The sequence below is a fragment of the Peromyscus maniculatus genome, chromosome 15, assembly GCF_049852395.1.
Source record: "Peromyscus maniculatus bairdii isolate BWxNUB_F1_BW_parent chromosome 15, HU_Pman_BW_mat_3.1, whole genome shotgun sequence".
Lineage (NCBI taxonomy): Eukaryota > Metazoa > Chordata > Mammalia > Rodentia > Cricetidae > Peromyscus > Peromyscus maniculatus.
Window position 1 is genome coordinate 74695720 of NC_134866.1, and position 25234 is coordinate 74720953.

Genomic DNA, 25234 nt, shown 5'->3' on the forward strand with positions numbered 1-25234 from the left:
TAACTGGGGTGGCTTACAGTTCATAGGTTCAGCCGATTATAATCATGGTAGGACATGGTGGCATGCAGGCAGATGTGGTGCTAGAGAAATAGCTGAGAGTCTTACATCTTGTAGGAAACAGGAAATGGTCTGAAACACTGGCAGTATCTTGAGCAAGAGAGACTTCAAAGCCCACCCTCATGGTGACACACTTCCTCCGACAAGGCCACACCTCCTAACAGTGCCACTTCCTGTGGGGGCCATTTTCTTTCAAACCACAATACTGTGCAAACTTAAAAGCTCAGTCAGGAGGAGATGGCAGTTGCCTATTCTTTCAGTATGAAGTCTAAACAGGGGATCTGGGGACAAGCTGGGTAGATAGATTCGCCAGAATTGGTGAGCCCTTGGTTCAAACAAGAATCTCTGCCTCAATAAATAAAGGGCAATTGAGGAAGACACCTGTTGTCAACTTCAGTTTCCATGTGTGTGCATGCATGTGCACACACATTTATTCACGCACATGCACCTGCATTCACTCAAGCTCACACCCAGTAAATGAGCATACACACATATTCACATCACATATACTTAGAAAAAGTTTCAAAGAGAGAAGACAAAAGAATTCATACTATGCCCTGCTCAATTCATCTGCATCCTAGCCTCCTATGTTCCCATCATCCCTGAGACATACAGCATCTTGTGCTTGCTCTCATCAAAGTCTCACCATGAAACAAAAAAGAAAGGAAAATGAGTGAATAGCAGTTTTTATTTTTATTTATTTATTTTGGGACAAGACTTCTCTGTATAGCTTTGACTCTCCTGGAACTAACTCTGTAGGATGATTTGGCCACGGGCGTGGTTATCAGGTATTTTGAAGGTTCTACACTTGGCTGTACGTTGTGCTTTGAGCTTGAAAGGGGGAGGTCTTTTGCCTCTCTCTTTGGCATTGTATAAAAAGCCCTCTGGAAAAAATCGTGAGATGACTGGGTATTGACCCAGGGCCCTCCCGAAGCTATCCTGTGTCTCTGTCTTTCTCTCCATCCACGTCTATATTTCTATCTAATACTTCCTCATTCCTCTCTCGTCCCCCAAAGAACCTGGACTCCAACAGACTCCCACATGTTCAGACAGTCAGAAGCCACTAGCTTCAAGGGAGGCCAGCTCCTCTCTGGCCCTATGGAGACATGAATCTTGTCTGCTCTAAGCAGTATGGTACTCTTCATCCCATTTCCTGTGATTGGTTTAGGAGTGTGTGGATGATACAAATCCAGCCAATGAGACAGGGAAGTCTGCTGAAGGACTCAGAATTTTCTCCTCTATGTAAAAAAGGTTCGGGAAGAGGGAACAGTTACTTCTGGCCCTTAGATTATTATGTCAAGATGTGCTATTTAGAGCTCCTGCCACTAGTTTGAACTCCTATGGGAATGAAAACCAACCAGTACACTAAGGAGAGCTGATCTGAAAGAGAGAAAGAACCTGGGTCATCATTAATGTTGTCAACTCACACTGTGATAACTTTGCTGTTTGTAAAAGTTCTTGGTGCTTGGAACATGGTTAAGAGTGCTGTGCTCTTCCTGAGGACGCAGGTTCTGTTCCCAGCACCCACACTGGCAGCTTATGCTGGCCTGCAATTCCAGCTGCTGGGGATCCAGTGCTTTCTGTAGTTCTTTTCAGGTACTTGCACACAAATGGTGCATAGTCACACAGACACATACACAGTTAGAAACCCAAATTCTTGGTAGGATGCCATGATATGAGCTGGTAGTCATGGCTACCCTGGAAACAGAGGTAGGAGGGTCCCTGGAGTGTAGCCTGTCAAACTCAGCAAGACCCTGTTTTAAAGAAGAACAAAGGGATACTTAGGTCTTCTGTTAAAACCAGTCAAAAGTCTTCTTTGGGGAACAGCAAATAGGAGGCTTTGTAGCCTCTGTTTCCACTTATAACTTGAACATCATCAAATATAGCATCTCCCCCCTCATTGTTCTCAAATGAATGTTCTAAACAGTCAATATCAATTAATTAGCGGCGATGTGTGGACAGAAATCTGTTAACTGTTCTTGCTTTAGGACCAAATAACACAAGCATCTGCTTCACCCCCTCCCCCAGCGTTTTCTCCCCAGTGGCCCTAGGTAACCGTTGGGAAGGATCCCTGTAAAATCAACAACACACCAGTACCCATGGAACCAGCCTACAAAAGCAACTAAAACTGGCCGGCACCCCAGGACATGGCTTTCTCTAGAACCAAGAGCAAAAACCTGGGCTTCGTGTTGTTCATTTGTTCCATCCCCCTCCGCAGGACAGGGTCTCCCTACATGGCCCAGGCTGGCGTCAAACTTCTAGCCCTCTTCCTTGGGCCTCTTGAACACTGGGATTACAAACTTGCCCCAGCACACCCAGCAGACTATGCTTGCGCCTCGAGGGCCATTGTTTGGAAGGGAAGGGCAGTCACACAGTAATCTTTATTTGAATATAATGGAGCAAAAAATGCTCTTTTATTAATCTGATGTACATTAAATATCTTTGTAGCTGTTACATGAATGGTAGCTATCTGGCATATAAATGAATACACACTTCCACATGTGATCGATTTACGCTGTACACGAGCCATCCCACACAGAGCATGCCCTTTCACAAGGATACACACACATGGCTGTCTTGGGACATTTGTGAAAACACACTTGGCCCAACATTTTGGCAATCGGAAATGAGACACAGAGGAGCCATACCGGAAAGATGAGTTCACATCAGGATAAGCTGAACTCGAGAAGGGAACTCCAGAAGCCTGAAATGGGAGTTACTGAGGTCTCACACCACACATGCAGCACATATATACAGTACAATGGGGAGAGGGGCTGGACCAAACAGTGGGACAGCAGATACAGCACTGAAAACGGAGAAGAGAAAGAATACAAAGCCGAAACACCCATACACCCAAAGCAAGGACAGGACCCCTGCCGGGATCCCATGGCCAAAAGCAGGGCGGAATTGTAGGCTGAGCAGGCAACCAAGGCGGAAGTGCACCGTGAAGAACCTCTTCTCGGGCTTTCTTTTTCAGACGCTGATAAAGAGCTCATGGTCTGTTCAGTGTTTGCCTGGGTCAGGCAGAGGATATACAACCACGCGTGGGAATGTGCATGAAACAGCTAACTTTCTGCAATTTTCCCTGAAGGTACAATACCCAGAGGCCGGTGGGTTCTCTGCATGGCTGGTCCTATTCTGAGCCAATGTGAGTGTGGAGGGAAGCCTTGGAGTACTGACATGAGTTCTTGTTAAATCTTTCCTTCCCCTGTAGTTGTGGGTAATGGAATGCTGACTCACAAGCCCGAGGGGACATTCAATTCCAGGGGGCCTGGGTCTGTATGTGGGGAGGCCCAACTCTTTCCCTGTGAACCCAGGGCCCTTTGCCTGCTAGCAAAGCATGTGACTGCTGAGTTATAGGAAGCTAGATATTCTTCAGGGCTTCAGAAAGTGAAATGTTGGTAAATGTTTACCAATGCCTGGGGTTATATAGGGGCAGGAGGAGTCTGACTTATAGCATTGGCTGCTTTCCTTGCTATAAATATTATTATCACTGTGGGTGAGCTCAGTATAATGTCATTGACCCTGTCATTGGGAATATACGTCCAATAGGACACCATTACATAGTACTTCCATAATAGAGATATACTAGGCATCTATTGCCCAAGGGCATGGCTAGTAGAAAAATGTAGCAAAATAAGTAGAAAGTGATGAGTTTTGAATAGATTGCTTTAAAATATAACTGATTTAATTGTGTTTAAATTTTAATGATAGCTATATTTCTTGACTGGCTTTCTTAAAATTCCTGAAGCTTTAACAACTGGGTCTGAAGAACTGGGTTGAGCCTGTTCCCATCCACGGTGGGACTTAGACGATACCACCCCTTAGGCTCTGGCTGGCCAGTCCTGCTCACAGCACCTGGAAGCTGCTTAGGGCCCCCTATCCTTGCTGACATGGAAGGTTTTGAGCTTGACATTAAAACTTATCTGAGTTTGAACCCAAGGCCGAAAGCTGTTGCCTCTTGTTGGTTCTCGATGCTCTTGGCTCTAGGGGCCACGCAAATATGGTAGGGCAGGCAGAGGATGGGCAACCTTTGTAGTTTAAGCCTCTGACCTTCAGTCCTGAGTAAGGATTTATGCAGACAAGAAAAAGCTATGTGCCATCCATCCGTTTCTCACTGAATGCCATGCTCTTGGAGAGGAATGCTCCTTTGGGAAGCCAAAGGATGTCTTCTGCTCAGAGATGGGCCCCTCTGGTTCTATGCTAATCTTATCAGGGTGTGGGGCTAGGAGGAAGACATCAGACATGCAAACCTTTAGAGGGACCCATGGAGCACCATATCACTTCACTCCTATTCCCCCAGGGTCTCCATCCTCTGTGTTCCATACAGGTAAGGACACGTACATTCCTCAGTCAGGAACTCGTACACTCCTGAGTCCTGGTGCTTACCCTCACCTTTGGACCCTGCTGGAGTCAAGAGGTGACAGGAAGGAAGGAGGGCGATTCATGAAAGGAAGAGAGTGAATATGAGCCGCCAGAGGACAGGGACAGAGCTGGGGAGCAGAAAAGGCACCCAGGGCTCTCGGAGGGCCAGTAACTCCACACTCTCTTTGCCCTGCCTCCTTGGAGGCTCTAGAGCCCCAAAGCTCCTCTGCCGCTTCAGAACACTTGGTAACAACCCCACACTCCATTCCAAACTGTAACCTGTAACCTCCATCGTAAGCCTCCTGTTGTCAGAACCCGTTTTCTGGGTGACTTGCTTGCTGAGGCTACAGAAGGGAAAAGTCGCTTTTGGATGTCTGCAAGACAGCGTGACTGAGTCACAAATCTCTAACATCAGAAAGGAAACACCTCCTGGGAGGAGTGGAGGAGAGGCCAGAGATCAGCAGTCAGTTGCCAGGGCTCGCTGAGGCCCTGGAGAGAGAGCTCTAGCTTGCCAGGAGCGGAACACACTTACTTCCTAGCTCCCTGTGAAGAACAGCTCTGGAGAAATGGACATCTCTAGAAAGGCAAGGGCTATCTTTGCTGCTGACTCCTCTTTGTACAATATCTTGGTGCAATTTCCTGTTGAGACCATGTGAAAAAACACGTGATTGAATGTGTCTTACTTTTCAAGGACTGTTTAGGACTCCCTTCCACAAAGACCGTCTAACTAAGAAGCTTTTTCTTCTGTCACAGGTCACCCCAATCACTGCATAGTTCTGGTACTACCTGTTGTAGGTTATAACTTGTTTAAAACTTGGAGACATATGACATTGACAGAGAGGACTTATACACACCGTGAGATGAGATGAGATGAGATGAGATGAGATGAGATGAGATGAGATGAGATGAGATGAGATGAGATGAGATGAGATGAGATGAGAGTGTCTTGTTCATTCCCCTGGCTCTCCCTGTTCTCAAAGAGATGCCACAGAGGGTTAAGTGCCTGAACACCTAGCATGATGGTCAGCCAATACTTACCCAACAAACTCATGAAAGGAGATATACCTACTCTACCCGACTCTCTCCTCAACCCAGCTCCACGGCTCTCATCAATGACCTAAACAGACCAGCAGGCTGTGTACCCTGGGGCTCGGAATGCTGGGATGACTCAGCTGCATCTGGGAGCTGAGGAAGGTGGATGGAAGCCCCCGACGGCTTGCATGTGGCTGCTGAGAGATTGTTGACAGGGGAACCGTCAATAGTGAAAGCGACAGAACAGTCCGTGGAGAATTGCCAGTTTCCTGAAACGGGGAAAGGACACGCAATGCATCTAAGCGCCTGACAAGTTCCTTTTGTCAGATTCGAGGGACATGTTACCTAAAATAGACACTTTGCTCAGCAGAAGGAAAACTTGAAGAAACACATAGGTCACTTCTGAGCACTCTACTGCGCAGATGTGTTTTTGTTGTCTCAGCATGACTACTTGGGGTGGTGGTGGTGAGGGTGGTTGGTAACTAGTCTAAGTTTGGCACAATATGGGATTTAAAAGAAACCTGATATACAGCCACTAGGTCCCAAACAATATGTCAGTTGTCTACAATTCCAGGTGGAGGTCAAATCCAGGCATTCCTGGCTTCGGAGCCTTTTGTATATGAACAAATAAGGCATCTTGATGAAGAAATAGGTAAAAAGCCTTTTTGATATAAGGTAGAAACAAACTGGAGAATATCATATTCTATTTTGGTTGGCAGAAGACATCAGAAAGTATTCCCACGGAATGCTCTGGAATCGGTCCTAGAGTTTAGAATGTCTCCCAGGTGCACTAATCTCATCGCTGGAACGTTATCAACAGAACACTGGACTCACCCTCCATGGTCACATCTCTTTTGCTGGCTCTCCCTTGATGTCCGGAGATACTCCAAAAGCAAATTAAGTTTTTGGTGCAAACTTGAGCTCTGATTGGTGGAATCTGTAAATGAGGATCCATCTACCAATTTATGTCAAGTCATCGAGAAACATTGTTCCTGATGGCCTAGATCCATTTAAGATAATTTCAAGACAACAGTGAAGCAGATGGAGAGGGGGCTACAGGATCCAGCCTTTAAGGGTCTACCTCCATCAGACTGGCTTCTAACTGCAGTGTGTCTTCCAGGGTCGCCCATTCCCTGGATGGATAAGAATGGCCGTTCCCGTGGCCCTGACACGAGATACGCTTAATCCCTAGGCATGGGCAGCATAGACAACATGAAACTGTTCTAGCCTATGGTATGAGGTCTTCCCAAGCCACCTCCTTATAGACTTGGTTATTGTCTGATTTTCGGTATGACATGAAGGTGGGCTTCCCATCAGCAGAAGTCAGATAAGATGAAGCTACTCTCATTTTAGTCCCATAGTATCTTAGAGAATAAAATAGTGTCATCCTTCTTCTCTACAGATGGGGAAACTGAGGACCAATATGTCCAGTGACTTAATTCTCGGCCTTTTGGCTAAGATCAAATGCATTCGCCCCAGAAAGATTTCAGCCTGGTGGTGGAGCCTGTGCCTCTGAGACCCCATGGATATTGTGTCTTGGGTCAGTACTCAGGTGTGAGACAGATCAGGAAATAGGAATGAATGGAGCCTTAAGACCCAACAGGTAGAGGGGGGCATCTGACAGAAGTCACAGTGCAGGGCAGCTGGTTTGCTATTGTTTGTTTTGTTTTCTTTCCTAGTAAGAGGATTCAGTGAGAGTAAAACTTGGGAGTGTCCTGGACTGATTCTGAAGAGCAGTGGGAGAAATCTTAGTCAGAAATGGAGTTCCAAACTCAGGTACAAATGGGGCTGTTTCCTTTCCTTTTTCAATCAGCTTTCAATTTCCTTTTGCTGTGTATGAAATGGGACAGCAGATGTCTGCCCTGGTGCCAAGGCCTATAACACTCATAAAACCGGGGCTTCTGTTGAATCTGACGGTTAACTCTTAATCTCTAATTAAACCCAGACAAGCCACCCCACATACTTGGGAAGCAGTGAAGACACTATCATGGACAATGAATGTGATGCATAATGAAAAGGTTGAGGAAAAAACATGGGCGGTGGGAAAGGGGGTGACCAAGAAGGTTTGTGACCACTGATTGTCCAGGATTAGAAGAGATCCCTCTTGGGCCACCTGGGAAGCTTGGGGTAGATGACCAGGATAGTTCTTCTGAAGGGGATAGATGGCAGACGGTCTTACAAAACAGGGTTCTGCTGGGTTATCCCATGCTGACCCAACACAGCATCCAGATAAAAACTCTGTCTTGCAGTTTGGAATGGACTTGATGTGGTTAGACTGTAAGACAGAGAACACGGGCAATTTGAGACTAAAGATTATCCAGTGAGTTCCCTACCATGCACGAGTCGAGAAAGCAATGCCCTTGCATATGTCAGCTTTTCCTTCCTGTGCAAAGATAGAGTCATATCTTACTTCTGCAGCATTTTCTTTGCACGTCACATTCAACCAAAAGATCTGTTCTGGGCCCCAAACATGACTTAAAAAAAAAAAAAAAAAGACAAATCACGGGTAAATAGGAGGGGGAAACGAACCCATGTGGAAAAATGAATAATGCAAAAGATACTTTCTTATGTTTTTAAAGTACCGGATTGTTTCCCAGGGATGCGAAAGGAAGCAGAAATGAGTTCTGGTCTGCCTCCTGCTTTGTTGGTGTCTTTCAAATCAATCGTGCCTGGTCTTGAAGAGTTTCCTTTTTCTGGCCACCTCTACAGATTTTGCCCTGACATCCTTGATGTCCTGGCTCAGAGTATCTATATTATCTCCAGGGAACTACTCTCTGAGGCTTCCCATCTTAACTCTAGGCTGTCCCCACCACCAAGCCTGAATTACTTGCTGGGGACAGTGGATTAATGGCTTATGTTAATCAAAGAGCTTTTCACAGAATTTGAGCTCCAGGAGGGATCAGGGAATGTGGAGGGGGAGGGGTGGAGGGGGTGGGGTGCCGGTGGCTCCAGGGAGCAGGGCCATCTCTGAACATACTGATTAGTGGAAACAAAAGTTTCCTTTTTCTGGAGGCCCCAGGGCTGTGGTCATGCAGGAATAGCAGAAAAGCAACAAGGATCGCCCTCCACCAAGACAGAGGGAGTTAAAAAGAGAATGTTGTTCAAACATGGAGCTTATGCTGGCTGTTATCACCGGCTGCAAATCTACAAGGTGGCTTCAGATTTCAAAGACGTGTAAAAGGATGGGCTTGGGGGAGGGGCAGTCAGCGAGAGACCAGAAGGGTCATTTAGTTGACAGCTGGCCCGTGGGAATGTCCTGCTGACCTCTCCTTCCACGCTCATGAAGATTCCAGAGGTAAAAGAGCCAGACATCCACCAGGAGATGCTGCCCAGCCTGCCAGAGGGTTGCTTGGGAGAGGAGGCGGGCTCAGAGGCAACCCAGAGACAAGGCTGGGTGCCCATAGCCCCGGGAAGCTGGAGAGACAGGACCTGCTGTGGAGATGGGGGCTAAAAAGTGACAGTGGACAGAGGAACAAAGGAGGGTGAATGGCTTTGACCCTCCAGAAACAGTATTGAGAGAGGTGCCCTTTGGTTGTGAATGCCTTACCAGTTTCTAATTTCCACTGCCAGTCACTGGACCAGAGACATTGGAAAGGAGTAGCAGAATTGAAGAGGCAGATGCAAACTTTTTAAGAAGTGGCTTTCTTTCCCTAAATCTGCTATCTGGCCAATTCTGGGACAGCTTGCGAGGGAATGCAAAGAGAGGCAGAGGATCTCTGTCTGGTCTTCAAACTCTGTCATCCCCAGGCACAGCCCCAGACAGTCACTGTGATGGCTGCAGCCCTCACATGGATCAGGCTCGAAAATCTGGCTTCTGCAGCAATTATGCCAACTTAAACTTCCTGTTAATGATGCGTCAGGGGCAGAGTCTATTCCTACACCAGCACAGACTTTTTAGTTTCTCAGTGTCAGTGAACAGAGTCGCCAGGAAAGCCAGGCTGACTGGGACATTTTAGGAACACTTTCACGGGGTACGGGGAGGCAGGAGGATCACGGTTAGATAGAGATAACAACGCCTGGAAAAAAACAAAACAGTGCAAAGTCACATTGGAGGGGCAAGACGATACGCAGCTACACTTTAAGTCACAGCAAAAGTTTGTTCTGATACCCGGCCGCCTTTCTATACACAAAAATCTCTGCAGCCTGGAGTCAGGCAGGCAGCAGGACCGACCCACGGTGGGAAGAGATGGCTTTTGTTCCGTCACATCAGAACCTGGGTTCGTGTGTCGGGCAGGCGCAGCCCCACGAGTCCGCCACACACGAGCACGGTGGAAGCCAGCAGGATGGGGATTGCTTTGGTAATGCTGACCAGGGAGCCAAATATCAGGTTTCCCAGGACCGCCGCAGCTTTACAGAGAGCATTCAAGAAGCCGAAGCCCGTGGCTCTGCAAGAGAAAGAAACACGGGCAAGGTTCAGCAAACGACACGCGGGAGTCCAGCGTTAGACCTGCATGTCCCACGCAGCCATTTCCAATGGTCTTGAAGGAGACTGGGCTGTGTGTCAGCGGAGCAGATAATGAGGTGCTTGTTAGCGAATGCGGAGGCCGAGAAGCCAGCTGTGGGTAGTGTGTCCGGTCTCCTGTGGACTTCCTCACTGTTCTACTGACTCTTATTCCGGAATGGAATTAAAAAGGTCTGTCTTGGCCCATTGGGTGTTGGAAGGAAGGTTCTACTAAGTAAAAGTCAACAGCACTCTCTATAAATCCTCTCAGGATAGAGAAGCCGGCTCGCCTCTGCAGGCTTTGTCCTCCGCAAAGGCCCCAGGGAGTGGGACTGTGCGATCTAGCAAGGTCTCATCTCTTTACAAAAGGGACTTGTTATTTTGTTTTAGTAAGGGTCCATAGTTTCAGTGATACCTGTATTTAGAAGGAAATTCAAATTTTGTTCCAGAATGAAATACAATGATATGGCAATGGGTTTCTTTAGACTTATCTTTATTTCCAATTTCTTCTTATTAGTTATTGAAATGAATATTCTAGATTTTACTTTTTATACTCATTTATTTTTCATTTATTCATCTGCTGTGTATGTTCATGTGTGTTAAGGTGGGCAGGCTTACCATGAAATATTTGTTGAGATCAGAGACCTTGTGGGAACCAGTTAGCATTGAACTTATAATTCTCCTGTCTCAGCATCTTGAGAACTGGGATTATGGGTATTTGCTGCCAGGTCAGTATAATGTGCTTGATTTTTAAACAAAGTCAATTGAATTTTCAGGGATAATGGAGGCGTGTCCTCCTCTTTGAGGTACCAAGAAGGTGATCTGCCAGACTTTCACCCCTAATGTTTTTGATAGCAGGAAGAAAACAAATACAGCTTGAGCATCCCTAATCTGGAGTGGTTGGGACCTTAATTGTCTCAGGTTAGAGTCTGGAATTCCTAGTTGAATACTTTTTAATCCAGAAATTTGAAGTCCAAAGTGCTTTACAATCTGAAACCTACAGGCACTTGGCTTTCAGATTAGTAGTTTCCAGCATTAGGAATGAGCAAGGTGGTCCACCACCGTCTGGGTGATGGCTCAGTACGTGCCTATTGCGTTAGCAAGAGGGCCTGAATTCAAAGCCCCAGAGTTCATGTAACTCCAGTGTTGGGGAGGGGGGGGGGCAGAGAGAGGAAGGCAGATGCTGGGGGACTCTCTGGCCAGACAGACTTGCCCAAATGGTGAGCTGGTGAGCTTCTGGTTCAATGATAGACCCTGCGTCCAAAAGTTAAAAAAAAAAAAAAAAAAAAAAAAAAAAGGAAAGACAGAAAGTAGGAGAGTAACAAGAGAAGACAACACCCCGTGTCCTCCACTCAAACATAGCACGTGCACACATTCTACATGTCACACACACACACACACACACACACACACACACACACACACACACACTATCATACCCTCATCAGAGTTCTCTGCAGAGACAGCTCTAAGGAAATGCTGCAGAGAATCAGATTGTGAGCCTAGAGGTCTTGTCCGTTTTCTGTTAGCATCTAAGATACTCAGGCATGTGAGGTTTCCCCTCTCTTCTCAGCCTGTTCCTCCCCTCCCCCACCTTGCCTCATTTCTTTTTTTCTCCCTCTGGGAATCAAACCCAGTGCCTCAGACCCACTAAGTTTTGTCCTGTCAATCACTGAGCTCTACCCTCAGCCCCGACATGAATATTCTTTGGGGCAGGGGGGGGGGGGAACTTCATTTATTTAGTATCCATGTATTGGGTGTTTTTCTGTGTCCTGGGCAGGAAACTTGAATTTTGCTCATGATTTTACGTCTCCCACTGACGTTATGAGAGCATGTGAGTTTCCCTCTGACAGTCTTCCAGTTCGCTGTGTTTTGGCCTCTCGCTGAGTGTTGGTGGGGATTAAAGGCAGACTAAATGTACAGCAATTTTAGGGCACTTTTTCTTTTAACTCACAAGGGACACTGAACCTCACATGCTTCGGAATGAAGCCGAGAGGACACATCTTGTGTCTGACTGATCTGTAAGTCTGGGATTCCCTTTGACAACTGCTCATCACAGCTCATACAGTAGCGATATTTTCTGCACTGTGTGTTTCCAGAACCCGAAAAATGTATTGTGGTTCCTAAGCAGTCAGCCGCTTGCTACTCCACTGAAAAGGAACCTGTGTCCCTTATCCCTTCACCCCTGAGCTCAGGAGCCTGGGCTGGGTGCTAACGCACTCTGCCAATGAGTTTGCTGGCTCGCACACATCTAAAACTGGGCAGCGAGGAACAAAAACAAACCCCAAATAAGTAGAGAGAACCCCTACATGCTCAGTTTCCCCCCTGACCTAAAGCACTGGTGTGGAGAGAGCAAGGGGTTCACCAAAAGGAAAGAGCGATATGGTATGCTGCCTCTCTGCTAACTCCGCCCTCTGCACGTCTCTCCAGCCAGACCTCGTTCTCAATGATTGCTTAGACACATCTTTAACACGTCAGTCCTTATCCTATACAAACCGGGTCCCTTTAGAAGCTAGGTCCCCATTCTATCCAGGGGCCTCGATGGACTAACATTAACTAACACCATCATTAGTGAAGGCTCACCATCAACACTAGACTCACTCTGGGTGTTGGTCCTCCTGGGGGGATCGACAAGCAGATAATGACATTTGCCACACAATATGGCAGCACTCAGAATAATAGCTCTATTGCCCTAAAAATCTGCTGAGCGCCACCTGTCCATCCTGCCCTCTCCCAAGCCCTGGGACTCTGTGGTCCTTTGCCTGACAAACTGTCATGAACTGTCACTTTCATCGTCTGGTGTTAAGATAAAGTACATCCTGCTGGGGAAAACAGCTAGAGTGTGTGTGTCACTGATAAGGAAAAGGAAAACATTCTCCTCACATGATGAAGTCTAGGGCACCCAAGCTTCAGAATGACTCATGCAGGATTTACATCTAGGCTAGAGTAACCATATGTTGCCAAGCCATGACCCTCTGCTATGACCTAGAACAGGGTATAAAATGTGGAGGGCTGTCTGTCTCCTCACATCGCTGGAACTGGAGCTGGGGACCGGATGACTTCTGGAAATGTCTGGTGGCATGGGTGACTTGGGCATTGGGAGCATCTGGTACCCAAGGATTCTGAGGAAGATGATCAAATCCTTATTTCCTGACCATCTCCATCTTCCTTTCCCAAGCTGAGGCAGTGCTTCAGATGAAAATTCAGTGTCAGCATTCAAGAACTCATGCCTGCCCTTCTCAGAGTACGTAAATTATTCCTTCAGATATCTGCAGCTGGAGAGCGTGATGCTCGATACAGCCGAGGCCCAGCTGTGTTAGAAAAACTAAAAGCAAGTCTTCCCAGGGGTGATCTGCTGTCTCTACAGTTAAGCTTTCATTCATTTTGTCTCTGCTTTTCCTTAAAGTGAGGCCATGGCTTCTGCCTATCATTTCAAGATCACAAAGTCCCTTGAGGGCAAGGGACGTGGAGCTCATGGAGCTCCACCTGACTTCTCGGCAGAAGGCTGGGCCCCATATTTTTTTTCAGACCAAGATATTTTCCCGCCTCCTCTTACCCAGCAATCATCAAAAGGGGAGAGAGAAATCTCTCTCTAAGCCCTGCCCCCCTGCACTTCTCTCCTGCCGGACTTCGTTCTCCATTATTGCTTACACACATCTTTAACACATAAATCCCTTCCCTACACTCGCCACATTCCCCATTCCATCCAGGTGCTCTCCCCCAAGGCGAAACGTGGCTGTTTCTTCAGAGGATTCCACAATTTAGTGGGTTCTAGCTGATTTGCATTGCTTGATGATGCATTTAAATTTTTATTGTATTATTTTATATGTATGGATGTTTATATGTATGGACACTTGGATACAGTGTCCAAGGAAGCCAGAAGAGGGCGTCTAGTCCTTTGGAACTAGAGTTACAGACCACTGTAAGCCAGGTGTTGGGCACTAGGAATCACGCCCAGGTCCTCTGGAAGAGCAGTTGGTGCACTTTACTGATGAGCCATCTCCCAGCCCCATTCTGTGTTTTAATGGAGGTTGGGAAAAGATAATCGCTGCCTCCATGTGGATGGAGGGAGACTGCTGTTGTAAGAATTTAGCAAAATCACTGTATGGAGTAGACATTAGAACAAACAACTGTGTGTGTGTGTGTGTTTTTTTTTTTAAGAAGTACTTTGACCTTGAAGAATCCTTGTGGAAAACAGTGATAGTTTCCTGTGATCTGTAGAATTGTTTTGCTGAAGGGGCTTTGCAGGCATCCCATGATTTTGGTCACAGGACACCTCAGGCACACCCAAGGCTCCTGTATTTTTGTTTACTGCACTGCACACGATACATAATAAAGGACTAGAGCCATGGAGGCATGTGATGCTCTTCTTCAGTAAGACATGTGAATCAAGATTAGAGACCTTGGTATGAGGAAATACTTTGTGTAACTTTCAATAAACGCACCTTGGTATGGCTGTTTGGCGTTCAGTCCATCAGAAGAGGCTGAACCTTCCTGCTGCCACATAGGCCTTAAAATTTCATCTTGGGAGTGCCTTCTTTCTTCAACGGACCCACACTACACGGTGTAGCCGGGCAGACTGGCACTGTCCTAACAGTCAGCTCCTTTCTCTGTACTTGAGTGCAGAGGGCTGCTTATGTTTTGGATGAAAGGGAGAAAGTGAAGATCTGCAGGACTTGGGGCCATGCCTAGCATATGTCAGGCACCATGATTAGCCCTTGCTTTAATGTGCTGAATACCTGCCCCACCTACTCATGAAATTATTAGGGAAAAAGTAGCTGATGCACTTTGAAAAGGCCTGGGATAGTGGAGTCCACACTCTGTGCATAGATGTCACCTGCCAAAAGGGAAAAGGGAAGCCTTCTAGCCTGAGCTTCTGGAAGGAGATTTTTCCCATCGGCCTAGTCAAGTGATCCATAGAAGTTATAAAAAGAATACTCAAGACTCAGCATGGGGCATCTGGAAAAGTACAGGCTGTGCTTAAATCAAGCCTTCATTTCAATGTAAACATTCATCTGGAAACGGGTTATTTAAAACACACACGGATTTCATTTGTCTCAGAAACAATACTGTGAACAAAGGCTAGTTTCCCAGGTCAGCGCAAGAGCTCTTTTGACACGGAACCTGTTTGATTTCACAAACTATAATGCTAACTGGCCTAAACACCCTTGAGTGTTTGTTAAGCAAATTTATCTCAAGTGCACACGCACACCTATGTACATATTCTCCTATGCATTTATTTATATGAATTTAATAGTCACTCTAAGTGCTTCTTAAATTTTATTTGTTTATGTACCAGGCTAGCCTTGAACTCTCTATCTTCCTGCTCCCACCGTTGAGTGCTGAGATTACAGATGGGCAGCATTATGCCCGGCATCAAGCAATCGAGCATCTCTTACATGCCAAGCACTGCCCTAGGTGGCACTCACTACAGAAGTGAAAGTTCTCTTTTCTCAGAAACAGGTGAGGACAGATGGTGACAACCTACCCACCAGATGCAGAGGATGAGGACTGCTGTGAGCATGAGGACCCGGGCAGATGGGGAGGGGTGTCTGACTTGGGGTGGGCGCAAATGGGGGAGATGTCCCAGGAGGGATGCATGGGAACAAGACCAGCCTCACCGGGACAGTTGGAGATCTTCTGGTGAAGGATAATATATAGACAGGGTTCTCTCTCTCTCTCTCTCTCTCTCTCTCTCTCTCTCTCTCTCTCTCTCTCTCACACACACACACACACACACACACACACACACACACACACACCTTACTTATCTTATCTCATGGAACTTACTCAGTCCACCTTACCACACCCCAAAGATTCCTTTAATGCCAAATAGGCTATCTCTCTCCAGCTCTAGGCTCATGTTTCCTGCCTTTGTATACAGCGGGTGCCAACCTAGGGTTAGGATGGCCACCTGACTGATCCAAGGTATGTGGGCAGGTACAAACACTCCACTGCCTGATGCCATTCAACCTGAGCACTCTTGGGAGCTTTTCAAACAGCAATGCCACCTGGATATGGTGGCATATGCCTATAAGTCCAGCACGTGGGAAGCAGAGGCAGGAGAACTACAAGATTAGGGTAGCCTGGGCTACATAAGTGATATCCTGTCTCAAAGCAAAAACATAAAACAAAACACAAACAGCAATGCTCCACATTGGCAAGGGGACACAGCCACAGGGGCTCTGATGTTATTGCTCTCTTGAGGTTTAGGCATTGGTATTTTTTCAGAAACTCTATGACCAGAAGATGTGCCCAGGACTGAGAACATTGTTACTTCCCCAGGGGTGTTTGCATTTTGAAATTGACTTGGCTGTACTGTTAAACAATAAAGGTAACTGCAAAAGAAAACATGCATTTCCCCTCCGCCAACAAATCGTTTTCCTCTCAGAATCCCTTCCTATCCTGTTTCCAGTCACACAAATGATCACAAGCAGAGCTTTTATACAAGTTTGCTTTCTTTTTGAAAATCACTCCTATGAGGTTTTGTCTCATGGTGTGTGTGTGTTTGCATGTTTCATTTAGCATGTAACCATCATTTCTCTCACTGCAGCTTTGGCTAGTGAGGTTTCCAAATTTTGGGGGGGGGGTAACCTCAATGATCCTGCAATTGGCCCCTCTCAAATACACAGCAGACTTTGTGTTCGCTAGGAAGCGTCAGGCGGTACAGAGCAGCCAGGAAAAGTGTTGAGGATGCTGCTTAGTGGAGACTGGGAGCTTGTGTCTATGAGACATGTGAGGAGAGAGAGGGAAGAGAACTAAGAGGAAAGAGCTCCCCTTGGCCTGGGTAGCCTGTGCTACAATGTATTCCGATCACCCCCCACCAGATCTTTTCAACCTCCCCACTCTGTCTGTTTGGAGATGGTCTCTCTCTGTAGCCCAGGCTACCCTGCAACAACCCTGCCACAGCTTCAGAGTTCGAGGATTCCAAGCCATGAGCCAGCACACTGACTCCTGTCCCTGTTCAGTCTGTTTCCCACATGACATACATATCTAGTTAATTTTATCACGTGCTGCCCGGCTTCTCCCTAACTCAGTGTCTCCTCTCTCCTAGCGCCTCAGGGTCCCTTCATTGAGGCTTCTGCCCACACCACTGTTCTCACACACTTGCCTGCTGCAACCCTGGGCATTTCCTGACGTAGAGTCCAGCTCCATCTGGAGGGGGCTGCACAGTCCTTGCAGCTGTTCCTCATGAACCCTTCTCAAAGGCATGAGGATGCCTGTGATACTTGGTGAATGAGCAATTTCCAGAATGCTTCCAAGTGTGTTAGAAGTAGATTTTTGAAGCATTCAAATGGGCAATTTTGGACATTGGGTATTAGTTGGATGCTGTTTGTTGCTGGTGCCAAAATACCATCTTGTTTCTTTCAGAGCAAATAATCAGTCTGTATTCTCAAGTCAGAAGGCTGGGTTCAGTTGCTTGTTCTTTGTTTCTGTGTGAGTGGTGGGGACTGAACTCCGGTACACGTGAGTTATGGGCTCTGCTGCTGAACTACATACTTGTCCCTCCACTGATGTCTGATATTTAATGGAGAATATTTGTCTTACTGAAAAGGGCAGCATCTTCCTCAATGAGGCTACGTGCCAGTCTGAACCCCCACCAACCTGCTTTCCTCACTTCCTCAGGTGGGAAAAAAATGTTCCCCATAAGCTGTGGTCTGAGCAGACTCCCTAGGCTCAAGGTGGCTGTCCATGCCCTCCCCAAAGTCTCTCTACACTCAAGGGGCTTCCTGTTGCTTGCACCTGCTGAAATAAAATATTGCCATGAAACCTCGGTAATAATGAGAGCCTTTGTGTCTTATCGCTGAATCTGATAAACCTGGTTAGAAAGTATGGGCCTGGGCCAGGTTGAGGAAGAATAGAATGACCAAGAATGCTGGGCAGCAAGTGGGAGTTCATCTGAGGTCAAGAACCATTCATGCTCCTCTGTAGCCCAACAACCCTTGGATTTCTGGTTTGTTGTTGCTGCTTTTTATTTGAGGGTTTTGTTGTTGTTACTGCTGATGTTTCTTGATCACTAAATTGTCCAGACTGGCCCTGAACTCATTCCATAGCCCAGGCAGTTCTCCAACTTGCAACCCTCCAATCTCAGCCTTCCAAGTAGGATTACAGGCATGTGCCACCCTCCCTGGCTGGCTCCAGGAAATCTTCCTAAACACAGACCCCAGGACCTGTGCCTCAAGCCTCCTGAAAAGGCAGGGACCTACATTTGGGGCTGAGACTAAGTTACCCTAGACAAGTTATTTTCATGTCTAGGTCTTGTTCTCTCCTCTGCAATGAGGTAGGAATAACTAGTCTTGTAGAGCATTGGGTAAAGTTAACATCTGAAATACTCAGCACAGCATCTCATTTGCTGTCCAATTCACAGATGAGCAAAACAAGGCCCAGGAAGGCAAAAGAACTTGTCCCAGTTGTCCAGCTGATTTCTAACAGGACTTGCACCTGGATTTTGAACAGGCTTTCTTTCCGCCATATATGTGGTGGTTTGGAAGAAAATGGCCCCCAAAGGGAGTGGCATTATTAGGGGGTGTGGCCTTGTTGGGGTGGGTGTGGTCTTGTTGGAAGAAGGATGTCACTGTGGAGGTGGGCTTTGAGGTCTCATATATGCTTAAGATACTGCCTGGTGACTCAGACCACTTCTTGTTGCCTGTGCCAGATGTAGACCTCTCAGCCACCTCTCCAGCACCATGTCTGCCTGCATGCTGCCTTGCTTCCCATCATGAGGATAATGGATTAGCACTCTGAACTCTGAGCCTTCCCAGTTGAACATTTCCCTTTATAAGAGTTGTGGTGGTTTAGCCGGGCGGTGGTGGCGCACGCCTTTAATCCCAGCACTTGGGAGGCAGAGGCAGGTGGATCTCTGTGAGTTCGAGGCCAGCCTGGGCTACCAAGTGAGTTCCAGGAAAGGCGCAAAGCTACACAGAGAAACCCTGTCTCGAAAAATCAAAAAAAAAAAAAAAAAAAAAACACACACACACACACAAAAAACAAACAAACAAACAAAAAAAAAGAGTTGTGGTGGTCATGGTTTCTCTTTACAGCAACAGAAACCCTAAGACAGAAGCTGGTGCCAGCAGTGGGGTATTGCTGTGATAGGCCTGACCATGCTTTTGTTTGAAGGAATATGGACCTTAGGACGATGGATTGGAAAAGCAGTTGAATGCTTTGAATGCTGTTTAATGGGCCATCCTAGTAGGAGCATGGAAGACAATGGTGCTGAGTGTGATTTGAACTGTAGGGATCTGGTTCAAGAGGCTTCAGAGAAGAATATTAAATATGAGGCCTAGAGATCATTCTTGTGATATTTTGGTGAAGAATGTGGCCCCTGTCTGAAGAGTCTGCCTGAGGCTAAAGTGAAGAGTTTTGGATTAATTCAGCTGGCAGAGGAAATCTCAAAACAGCCTAGTAGAGACTGTGTTGGGTGGTTATTAGTGGTAACTTTAATGAAGATTTATAATAAAAATGAGCAAAAAATGTAAAATTTGAGGAGAGAAGGAGCACCAGAAAGTGGAATGGAGCTAAGTCCTGTGTTCAAAGAGATAAACAGATTAAGAAATGGAATAAATGGGGTGGTGACCTCAGTGTAAGATCTTACCCAGCTAAATTTCCAATTTGTGAAAAGGAATGAAAGAAAAGCTTGGAGTTAGGTGTGGTGGTGCACGTCTTTAATCCCAGCACTCAGAAAGGCACAAGCTGGTGGATCTCTGAGTTTGAGGCCAGCCTGGTCTACAGAGCAAGTTTCTGGACAGCCAAGCTTCAGCATTGAAGGAAACTTTTGAAAACAGAAAGCTGGTGAAGAAGTAATTGTGCAAGAGAGCCATGTTCCAACCCCAGTAAGCAGGAAAACTTGGCACCTTTGGCCACGTGGTTCTGGCTTTAGAGTTAAAGATAGAATAAAGGAGTTATGGAATTTGCCTCTGACTAAGGAAAGCTGCTAAGGTCAGGCATGTGTCAGGGGTGCCCCTGAATGGAGGCCTGGAGAGGCCACTACATGAAGCTGTGAAGTTGAAGCCTGGATTGCCTTGGAAACCCCAAGATGTTGGAGATGCCAGAGTCAGGGGAGATATGTGCCGAGGAGAGCTGCTGACAGGAAGTGGAAACAGCCCAAGAGAAAGAAGTGTGCTGCAGTCAACAAAGATGAAAGAAGGTGGAGATCTGAAGAGCGTTTTGACATCAGACACGGAGATGCAGAGTTTGAGGTTTGCCCAGCTGGATTTTGGTCTTGTTTTCATCCAATATTTCCTTAGTATGCTCCATTCCCTATGCTTTGGAACAGTAATGTATATCCTATCCCATTATATGTTGGAAGTATGTGATCTGCTTTTTTAAATTTTTATTTTATAAGGGATTACAGTCAAGAGATTGCATAAATCTCAGAAGAGACTTTGAACTTTAGACTTTTAAATAAGTTTGAGACTGTTACAGACAACGGGGACTTTTAAAGTTGGATTGAACGCCTTTTTGCATTATGATATGGCTACAAGCCTTTGGGGACCAGGGAGTGGAATGTGGTAGAAAATGGACCCCAAAGGGAGTGGCACTACTAGGAGGTGTGGCCTTGTGGAGTGGGTGTGGTCTTGTTGGAGGAAGGGTGTCACTGTGGAGGCAGGCTTTGAGGTCTCCCCGTTCCCTCATGCTCTTCTTCTTTTTTCAGAGACAGGGTCGTGTTGCATAGCTCAGGCTGGCCTGGAATTTTCTATGTAGCCCAGGCTGGCCTAAAATCTGCAATCTCAATCCCCCTGCTTCAGTTTCCCCAGCACTGGGATGATAGATACAGGCCACCGTGCTCAGCTCTCACTCTCCACTTCTAACTGCCAGAGACAAAAAGAATCCAACTGTTTGTTCAATGGAAGAATGTAAATGTATGGAAAAATGCAAACAGATATAATGTGATGATATGGTACATAGAGCAAAGTCAACCAGGAATACATGGGTTGGTTAGGTAATTCAAAGAGTCCTTCATATCAAAATCTATGAAACAGCTACTCTAGCAGATGATGGTGGTAACAACGGGAATGTGGGCAAGAGAAGGGCCCATCGAGGCACAGGCTGGCTGAGTGGTCTCCCTACAGACACCCATGGTCAGTAAGCGTCAGGATTACAGGTAGGCTGTGGAAAGAAATGAAAATATCTATCTGAACTGGAAGTCCTGAGAGGAGGGAGTGAAGGGGTTAACTCTGGTCAGTGGTTTGATGTCAGCTCACCCAGAACGAGAAAAACCCCACAGACCCGGGTGACAGCAGCGACCTTCAAGACTAGTAGAGGGTAGCAGGTGTGAGCTGCCAGGGTTTTGCTTTCGAACCTCTTCTGGGGTCCTTTCTGAACTGTGCGCCCATGAGAGCCCAGGAAGGAGGAGGCCAGGGGCCAGGGAAAGGCAGGAACCCACTACCGGAAGGATATAGACTCCGAAGACGGACCTGCTCTGGGACTGGAGGCCTGAGCAATGTTGTGTGAGTTCGGATTACATCGCCTCCCAGGTGTGGTCCTGGCTGGAGCTCCAGGGAGGGAAGGGCTGAAGGACATAGGCAGTGGGAACAGAAGAACTCTGCCATGGCCACATGGTGGCAGCAGAAAGCCACCGGCGAGATGGAAGGCAGGCCGGCCAAGAGAAGCACAATGTGCCAGCGCACACAAGGCCAACATGGCTACACTTAGGATTTGAGAGAAGTCTGCAGTTTTGACAAGAAGAGGGATTAAAAAGAAAGGCGAGGATAGGGACATCGAGATGTGGATATGCCCAGTTCAGTCCCTCCGCTAATTGATCCCTCCCCTCACGCTCTTAGGGCCTTGTCACTTAATGTCACCTATGCCAAGTATCTACTCAAATGTGATCTTATAGGATCTACATCTCCCTGGACCCCCGCTATCGACTCCACACCCCTCCTTCATGCCAGCGGTCTCAATCCCCCTTGGTAGTTTTGTCCTTCTCTATATCACTCAGCACTGACTGATGATATGCTGCGTCTCCTTTACTTATCTAGCAGTTTATTGATTGTCTTTTCCAAACCAGAGTGTAGGCTCCATTAAGCCCAGGCTGCATCTCAGTGACTGAAACCACTCTGGCACATGAAATGCATTCCCTAAGTATCTGTTGGATCAATTAGTCAGTGGGATCTATCCCCAGCTGAGGCATCTTTTTGCTTCTGACATAAATATTCAAAGGCCCATCGGACAGCTCCATGAAGACATGAAAATTCAACCTCCTCTAAATGGAACTCATTATCTCCCTGACTCCGGTTGGAACGTTCTGCTCCTCCAGAGTGTCCCTGCCTCAGTGTGGCACAACCATCCAATCAACTGTGCAAACAGAAATAACAACCCCTTTGCCTCATTCCAATATATAACCAGCCCCGAGTATCCATAAACATGTGGCATTCTTACTTCTCCTTTTCCCCATCTACATTTTCTCTAGATTACATCTTCTTCCTTGGGGCACAATGCAAGTAAGATTCCTGCCTCCTCTCTGGACATTAGCGTGGACTCTAAACCCATGTCTGGTTCTCTCTCTCTCTCTCTCTCTCTCTCTCTCTCTCTCTCTCTCTCTCTCTCTCTCTCTCTCTCTCCCTCCCTCCCTCTCTCTCTCTCTCTCTCTCTCTCTCTCTCTCTCTCTCTCTCTCTCTCTCTCTCCTCTCTCTCAGCACCCAACAATCAATAGGTTGGCCCCTATGACTGAGTTTCTGCTGAACTTTGCTGGTTCTCTTCCTTCCAGGGCTTTTCAGGTGGCATTTCTCAGACTACCCTGCTCATCCCACTTCCTTGTGTGCCTGTAACCTACTATTCCTCAAGTCCAAGTTCAGACACTCCTCTTCAAAGAAACCTTCCCTGACACAGCAACCACCATTGTCCCTTCCTCCCAGTGACCCAACCTGTACAGACTAGGCTGTAACTGTATGTCCATGTAACTCTCCATGTAACTGACATGTGCCTGTCCTCTGCTGAGAGGAAATATCAAGTAGGGCTTACCCAATTCTTGCAATCCCTCCCTGGAGGACCCACGTAAACACACACACAGCGAGCTTATCTTCTCTTTACTTGATGTTTCACCTTTCCAGCCACAGAATTGGTGCATCCTGATGTTACTCAGGGTAAGGCCTATCCCATTCTTGAATTTTTCTTTTTTTCCTTTTTAAAGCCAGGGCCCCTCCCCAAGAGAACACTCATCACTCATCCTCCTATGAGTTATGTGGCCAGCTGATTTAATCTAAAATTCCACCAAACTCACAATGTGAAACAAATGGGAAGGAGGTTCTCACAGCCTGGCTTTAACAGAGAGGGCATGATTTAGAATGGATCAGTCAATGCTCAGTCTTGAGGGTCCAGTTCTCAAAATGAGATGCTGACGATGGAGAACTCAGTGTATTCACTACTCATACAGAGTGAACATAGGTTGGCTGGGTCAAGGGGATGCTGTATGCAGATTATATGGTTCCTCTCAAAGCCTAAGAACACGATAGAGAGTTTACTAAGAATGTGACGTGACTGAGAATGTTTGATAAGCAGGTATCTTGTGTGTTTTGGATGTTCTATAGGAAGTTAGGCATATGGGTACCAATATAGGTCTTATAAGTCAGGAAAAGACATGAAGATGTTCCTGAGGGGTAAATATGAGAGTCTACCTGGTACAGGATATACCTAGGGATGGTCAATACATTGAGAAAATGAAGTCAGAGGGATGACAGGATCAGTAATAAATCAAGAGCTCAAATGCCTCAGTGTAGCCCTTTTGGAGGAGAGCTCCCTTTCTTCTCAAAGGCTACATAATATTCCAGTGCAGAGGACTTCCATGGCAATAAAACATGGGAATTTTGAATGAAATAAAAGACGGCACAGGGCATATGTTGTAGTGGATATCTGCTCTATGACCCCGAATTGCAGCCCTAGAGATGCAGCAGGTAAGCTGCTCCACCTGCCTATGATCTTGAAGTACATGTCCCTGGGGCATGGCCTCTCGGCACCCTCAAGGCCTGAGATTCACGGATGCGCTCTCTCTTTGCTCCCTAGTAGGACTTGGAGAAGAACAGCATTGACTGTGCCTCACCTTTTCCAGGACCCTGCGGCAATTCCTTGTTCTGTTTTGTGAGTTTTCCTTTCTTAATAAAGTTGTCCTTTAAGCAGACTCTGTGGATTTCTTGCATTAAGGACTTCTATGCTTTTAATGTAATTATTCAACTGCTGAAGTTCTACCCAGCCTCTTCTGATATGATGCCCTAAGTATCCATGTCTCCTGGGGATTGTGTGAGTAAATATTCCAGTAGCAACTTTTTTTTTTTTGAGACAGGGTTTCTCTGTGTTAACAGCCCTGGCTGTCCTGGAACTCGCTTTGTAGACCAGGCTGGCCTCAAACTCACAGAGAACCTCCTGCCTCTGCCTCCCAAGTGCTGGGATTAAAGGCGTGCGCCATCACCATCTGGCTTGCAACCTTTTTCTTCTTCTTAAAGAAACGGGGGAGTGGGGTGGTGCTGGAGAGATAGCTCAGCGGTTAAGAGCACTGGCTGCTCTTCCAGAGGACCAGGGGTTCAATTCCCAGAACCCACATTGTCACAACAATCTGTAACTCCCGGGACTTCTGGCATGCTCACAGACATATATGCAGGAAAATACCAATGCACATGTAACGTATAAATAAGTCTTTCAAAAGTGTGTGTGTGTGTGTGTGTGTGTGTGTGTGTGTGTGTGTGTACAAATATGTGTAAGCCACGGTATACTGCGGAGGTCAGAAGACAACCTCAGGGGGTGCTTCCTCTTTCCACTTTGAGAAAGTATTTCGGTTGTCCACTGCAGCATGTCCCAGGCTGGCTGATCTTTGAGTTTCTGGGGATTCTCCTGTTCCTACCTCCCACTACAAGCACTGGGACCTCAGATGGGTGCTACTGGGCTCTGATTTATGTGGAGTCTAGGTCTTCACACTTGGCAGGGCAAGTGCTTTTACCCATTAAGACATCTCTCCAGCCTCCTTTTTATAATTATCAATATATTAGGCTTTCTTCCAACAGACTAGAAAGATCAAGAGACGCTTTCTACCTCTTTATAGTTGCTAGTACAGGTACCTGCAAATGTGAGGTAAGGACCCTCACAGGACTGATAAGTACCCCAAATGGAGGCCCAGACAGGCTATTACCTCCTAACGTTCACTGTGACATTGCAGCTCCCTGCTGTTGTTAGCCAACATGTTAAATAATGGACATAATTACACTTCTTTACTGTTCTATTAACTCCTGCTCGGAATCCTTCTAAAAGATACAAGCAAAACCCACAAATTCATAAGCTAGGTATTTTGTGGATTTTCACTGCCTTGGGAATGATGGTTTGCTTATCCCTGTAATGACCTTTCAGTGGTTC

General features: G+C 46.6%; 1 protein-coding gene across 1 annotated transcript in view; it reads right to left on the reverse strand.

Annotated features, from left to right (window-relative positions):
- Positions 1-2437: 2437 nt before the first annotated feature.
- Positions 2438-25234, reverse strand: part of Sv2c (synaptic vesicle glycoprotein 2C) — a 186942-nt gene continuing 164145 nt past the window's right edge. Inside the window, exon 13 of the mRNA XM_006985749.4 lies at positions 2438-9839. Coding sequence (XP_006985811.2) covers positions 9656-9839 — 184 coding nt within the window. The 3' untranslated portion in view covers positions 2438-9655. The remainder of the gene's footprint in view (positions 9840-25234) is intronic.